Source organism: Leptonotus elevatus, chromosome 2 (genome assembly GCF_054856555.1).
Source record: "Leptonotus elevatus isolate MCC_2025b chromosome 2, RoL_Lele_1.0, whole genome shotgun sequence".
NCBI classification, from domain to species: Eukaryota; Metazoa; Chordata; class Actinopteri; order Syngnathiformes; family Syngnathidae; genus Leptonotus; species Leptonotus elevatus.
In genome coordinates this window covers 2,371,512-2,377,511 of record NC_141240.1, presented here as the reverse complement: position 1 = coordinate 2,377,511, position 6,000 = coordinate 2,371,512, and the positions used below count along the sequence as shown (strand labels likewise).

Sequence of the window (6,000 nt, the reverse complement as noted above, 5' to 3'; positions counted from 1 at the left end):
TAGCTTTTCAAGCTTTTATTTTTAAAAGCATCTGTCTTCCATCATTCGTGAAAAGTAAAAGTAGTCATTGGCCAGCTGATTTGATTCTTTTTTTAATTTTTTTAACAAAAACATTAAAATTGTGTCATTGAAAGACAATCTTTTGTCACATCCTGTCAAATCTTATGAAGAACCTGCAGGGAGAGACAACTGGAAATTCATCAACACAATAAGCGAAGTGCGCATCTCGGCAGCGCGGTGCATTATGGGTAGGCCGGCTGGTAGCCTGCTACCAACTTGTCATTGAAAACTAATGGAGTCTAACGGGAGAAGCACTGATTTGGACCAATTTAACTGTTGGAAAGTTGATGGTTTTTTTTTATTGAATCTGTTTTAAACATATATACGAATAGCACGTCGTTACTGACTGCCCTCTGCCGGGACACGACAGTTAAGCCTATTTAAGTCCTTATTATTTGACTGAATGTGTGCACTTTACCGGGAGTTGGACCGAGGACACAACACTGGGTGATCAAGAGACGGGTAGGAACTTTCTTCACTGAAGGGGTCAAATTGGGGCTAGAAGCAGGTTCTTAAATGACTGTCACTCCATTAGTTTGATTACATGTAGATCCGCTAGCAAGCTTGGTGATGTTTCCGTCTGTTCCCTTACTTTCAGGATATTGACAAAATAAATGTGTTTTAGAAACATCTATTTTAGCCTCTTATACGTCCGTTTGGATCCTTCTTTTCTGTCTGGAAATTGGGAAGAGTGAACAGAGGTTTACAAGTGTACACTTCCGTCTTCTCGAGCTTTGCAATGGTGTTTTTTTTTTACCGATTAACTCCATTAGGACAATTAAAAATGGCGCCAAGTGCACCTGTCGTTTTGTCACTTATGGCTGAAAGTCGTTTAAACAATGCTTGCAAGCTTTAAGGTGTGCAGTTAAGCAAACACTTTCAGCAGTCCATTCGCCGCCATTCAGATGACGGCTTTGTATGGTAGCAGTTTTTTTTTTTTATCTTGATTTTCACGCATGTGCAAACGTAATGCGGCCTTCGCTTATTAACTGATTGCAGCTAGTGTGATCAAAGACAGTATCTACTAAATTCTTCAGAAAAAAATGGCATAAGTCAAAGCGCAATAATGTGGCAGTGCACTGCTTTCTTGGATCAGAGACCGGGTCAAAAATTGACGTACCCATCATCCTTTATATGCCGTCTCTTGGGAAAGAGCAGCATTCTGGTCGGGTGGCGTTTCCCCATGCCCCTCCCCCAGCAAGCAGTAGAGCTCAGAAAGACGCTGCTGCATCTTGGGGATCCCCGACAGCTGACTCTCTAGACGCCGCTTCTCTTCCTACAACAATGATGGTAAAAACAGAAGATAAACACCCACACCAAACAATAACTTCTTCCTGCTTATGACCGTCTCTGAGAGGCAGCAGTGTTGCTGTTGAAGAGGATGCGCACACTGACCTGCAGAGACAGACGAGTGGTTGCATCCAGACGCTCAAAGCGCCAACCACCTTCTCCATCAAACTGCAGGATGTGAGAGTGGTACTTCCTGTTGGAGGGAGAGTAAGTGTTAAGAGTGTGGCCTCAGATGGCTGCCTAGAGCTCTGCTCCCCCGTTGGCTGGAATCTACACAGATCCACTTTGCGTGTGCTCGTGTTCTGACCAGAGGGAGGGTCTATGGGTGATTGAGAGCAGGGATATCCCAGCCTCCTTTGCAGCCTGGAAGATGCTTCCCTCCACATCGACACTCACTGCGCTGGTGCATTCATCCAGCAACGCATAGCTTGGCCTATGTGACAGGGTTGAAAGTCATGCAACCTCCTCCACAGCATGTGTGTGTGTTTAGGGGCTCACTTGTGGTAGAACATGCGAGCCATTCCCATACGCTGCTTCTCTCCTCCTGACAGGACATCTTTCCAGTCATTGACTGACTCCCAACCTGGCACAAACACATGCAACAAGTCACTGGCTAGACCCACACAGGTAGTCCTCTAGTTACGAACATTCGACTTACAAACATTCACAGATACGAACAAAGGCTGACTGATGTCTACAAAAGCTGTATTTTGCTTGCAAGTTAATATTTTTAAGTGCGCGCCACATCATACATTACAGTATTGTACTGTAGTGCCCCTCTCGACCACAACCCCCGCCGAGCAGCACCGCGCCATTTGCGCATTTCATCTACTTCTCTGTCCGGCGATGCACGGCACAGCAGCCATGATGCACGCACTCTTCATGCACCCAATATTGGCGTTACACTGTGAGCACATTTCAGGAGCTCTCCTAGAGGATATTCATGAGAAGCGGCCCTCACTCGTCTTCTTTATCGACGTAGTAGCAAAACGTACTATATCTCTTCAGCTTCGAGATCACTTGATTCTGACTCAGTGGTCGCCATCTTGACCGATCATACGCGAGAACATACTTTCCTGAGAACGTTACAATAATGCCTTCCACTTCAGCAGCCTCACATCATCTCTGTTCAATAACTCCTCCGCCATCTATGTACAGTCAGAATTTTTTTCTTGTTGCATCGTACTGTGTAAAAAATAAATTTAAATTTATTGAGGAAAAGTGGTTCAGATAATGGATCATGTAATTTAATGTATTTATACATTTAATTCATGTACTGTATATAAAGTATATACTGTATATAATTAAAAAAAAACATTAAAAAAATAATTTGATAACATTTTATTTTGAATTTTTTTTCATTTTTTTTCTTTATTTTCTAAAAAGAGCTCAGTATTCATTCGGTAATGTCATCATCATTGCTCTTTTTTTTTGTATGTGGGTGAGTATGTGAATGTGAATGTGCGTGTGTGCGTGCGTGCGTGCGTGTGTGCGTGCGAGTGTGTGTGTATTCGTTAGTTCGCCAAAAACCTATTAAAAAAAAATCCCATACCGTTCACCTAAACCGAACACCGCCGTCAGGAGACCCGAGGAAGGACCAAAGAAAACAAAGGAAAGTGAAATCCAGCACCGACCAGACACCACCCACCGGGCCACCAACCAGAGTTCTTCACCAACCCCAGAAACATCTAAATTCCAACAAATCCCAAAAATCAGGGAGACCTCAAGAGACCAAAGGAGAGACTGAGGAAAGGAAGGAAGGAAAAACAAAGCAGAGTGAGATCCACAGACACCAGCCTCCACCGATTCAATGACCTGAGGAAGAAGCAGATTGTGTCTGAGTTCCGATAGATGCTGGTGTGGTGGATCTGGCATGCATAAAAATCTCCACCAAAGAGGGGAGCCGTCGACCCCTGCCAGGACAGAGCAAGCGCAACACCTCAGGGCCCCCCAGGCCCCGGTTGTCACTCCAGCGTTCTTAGTGAAAGCTAACCCCTGTTACTGAGTCCGCCAGCTCGCCGACTGGCGAACTCTACCCCATAACCTTGAATGTGACCCCACCCAGTGTATATACAAGTGTGTGTGTGTGTGTGGTGCATTAAAATTGGGAGCAGGTGAACCGGAGCAGAGGGAAATTATATCCCCACGCTCCGATCCACCCGCCTCCCAGGCATGTCAGTGAGTGTATGTGGTGCATTTAAAAAATAAATAGGGGGGGGGGGGGCGCGGCGGGGACATGGACAGGGGACCGCAGCACTGCTCTATACGGCGGTCCCCAACCGATGGCACCCCACCCCGACAACGCCCCCCCCCCCCCCCCACAGTTGTGTGGTGCATTAAAATTGCAGGGGAGTTGTAGGGCGAAGACGGTGTTTCCACCCTACCCCACCCCCCCAAAGTGTGTTATGTGCCCTATATGTCTATAAAAGTGTATTGTGCAAACCTAGTGCAGTGAGTTAAGAGGAGCGACCAGCGGGGCCCCCCCCAACCGGGCGGGGGCAGGAGGCGCACCCGCCCACCAAACCCCCACCCATCCCCACCGGGACCCCGGCGGGCATATGGGACCAGCCCGGCGGGGTGATAGGGCTCGCCCCCCGGATACTGGGGCCCGCCCGAGGTGCCAGGATGTCCACCGGAGCGGGGCGGGCACAACACCAAACACCCCAACCCCCCGGCCCCCGGAGCGCCGAGACCCGGGCCACGGATGGAGCCCCCGGCCCAGGGGAGGGGAAGGAAGGCGTACAGGGGAGGGGGAAGGGAGGGGGGAAGGAGACGACAAGAAGGGCAAGGGCCAGCGGCAGGGCCGCAGAGAGAGGGGGAGAGGAGGAGGAAGGGTGACGAGGGAGAAGGGACAGGGAGGCGGAGGACGGGCGGGGAGAGGCGAGGAGGTAGAGGCAGCAAGAGGGAGGAAGGGGGAGGGGAGAGGGAACCACGGGGCACCCCGGCGGCCCACAGGCCCCGAACCGCGTCGCCGGGCCCAGAGCGACGGACCGCGCCGGAGCGGCGCTGCCCCGGACACCAGGGAGAGCCCCGCAACGCAGCACCCCCCAAGAGACCCAGGGAACGGCCAAGACGCAGCCGCCACCCAGCAGCCAACAGAGGGGCAGACCCGCCCACGCCCAGCCAGGGGGGGACAGCACCTATAGAATTAACCCACTGGCATGCAGTGAATCCGAATATTAACCCTTAGTGCCCATTGGAGGTGAATTTGCTCGATCCTGAAACTAAATTTAATGTTATTCAATTTACAAACAAATTCGACTTACAAAGAACCTCTCAGAACCCATTGTGTTCGTAAGTTGAGGACTATCTCCTGGAGGATATTCATGAGAAGCAGCCCCCAGTCTTCTTTATCGGCGTAGTTTCCTAGCCCCTTCACAATGGTCAACTATAAAAAATTATTGCCTTCCTCCATTCCTTACCCTAACCTCAACCGTAACCCAATTCAAACCTAAACTCTAAAACCAAGTCTTGACCCTCAAAAAGAGGTCTAAACTTGTGGGCCCTGGCAAAATAGCCCCTCAAAGATGGGTGGGCCCCACATCTCTGTGAAATCCCGAAATATTGGCCCCACCATGTAACAAAAGGTAGACCACACACACACACACACACGCACGCACACCCCCCCCCCCCCACACACACACACACACACACATACCTCCCTCCCTCTCCAAGATGTAGAGAAGGTGCATGGTGCAAAGGATCTCCTCCAGACATGAGTCTGTCATTCCTTTGTGGGCCATCTGTTCCACAGAATCTGGATAGATCACCTGATCCCTCAGCGTCCCCTCGGACATGTAGGGCCTGCACATCACACCCAGTTATAATAATAAAAAAAAAATATATATATATTTTTTTATAATAATATTAATAACTAGAGCTGCCTAAAGGGCCCTTGCAGCCCGGGCAACTTTGGGGTATTTGCACGTTGGGGTACTGGCACATTCAAAGCAGAATTTATTTGAAAATGGCATAATAAACCTTTACATATTATGGATTTTTTTTTGCCAGGTGTGATGAGTGTGCAAAGCTCAATGAGTGTTGCTTAATGTTAAGACCCTCAAAATCAGCCTCCATATTATTTTTTGGCAATGAGTTGCCCCGATTTTAAAGTACATATATACACATCATCGTTAGTTCCACTCATAGCAAAATATTGATTTTATTGTCCATAGAGGACATAATAAATGAATAAATAAATAAATGGTTCATATGTATGGATAGGTCTGATGCCACAAAAATTTTTGAGTGGTCGAAAGTAAAAAAAAATATTCATAAATAACTTAGTTATCACACTTACAAAAGTATCAAAATTTTGTACAAATATGAAAATACCATGTGTGGGGTGATTTTTTTTTTGTCGACCCCAAGGGCTAGGTGGCGCTATATTTATAACTGACTATTGTCATAGGGATACTTTCAGGTTGTGACTATAAACATACATGTGAAATTTGGTAATTTTTGGAGCATGTACCGAGAAGTTATTACGTATTTTGTCTTTAATGCAAAAGGAAATATTAAACAAAAAATATGATGCCCCGCCACCGTCATATAGTAATTTGAAAATTCAAGATTTTTTCCCCTTTTGTTGACCTAGGTTTTGACATGGTCCAGGCCAAGTTTGAAGTCAATCGGATCAAACGTGTAGGA

The 6,000-nt window shown here is 47.4% G+C and overlaps 1 protein-coding gene across 10 annotated transcripts in view; it reads right to left on the bottom strand.

The window, feature by feature from the left end:
* The window catches only part of abcd1 (ATP-binding cassette, sub-family D (ALD), member 1), a 57,113-nt gene continuing 51,113 nt past the window's right edge, over positions 1-6,000 (bottom strand). For all 10 annotated transcript variants that reach the window (XM_086068878.1, XM_086068874.1, XM_086068871.1 and 7 more), the window contains 5 exons: positions 5,009-5,154; positions 1,849-1,933; positions 1,658-1,783; positions 1,456-1,543; positions 1-1,336 (listed from right to left, as the gene is read on the bottom strand). In XM_086068878.1, the coding sequence (XP_085925004.1) occupies positions 1,184-1,336; positions 1,456-1,543; positions 1,658-1,783; positions 1,849-1,933; positions 5,009-5,154 (598 nt within the window). In that variant the 3' untranslated portion in view covers positions 1-1,183. The remainder of the gene's footprint in view (positions 1,337-1,455; positions 1,544-1,657; positions 1,784-1,848; positions 1,934-5,008; positions 5,155-6,000) is intronic.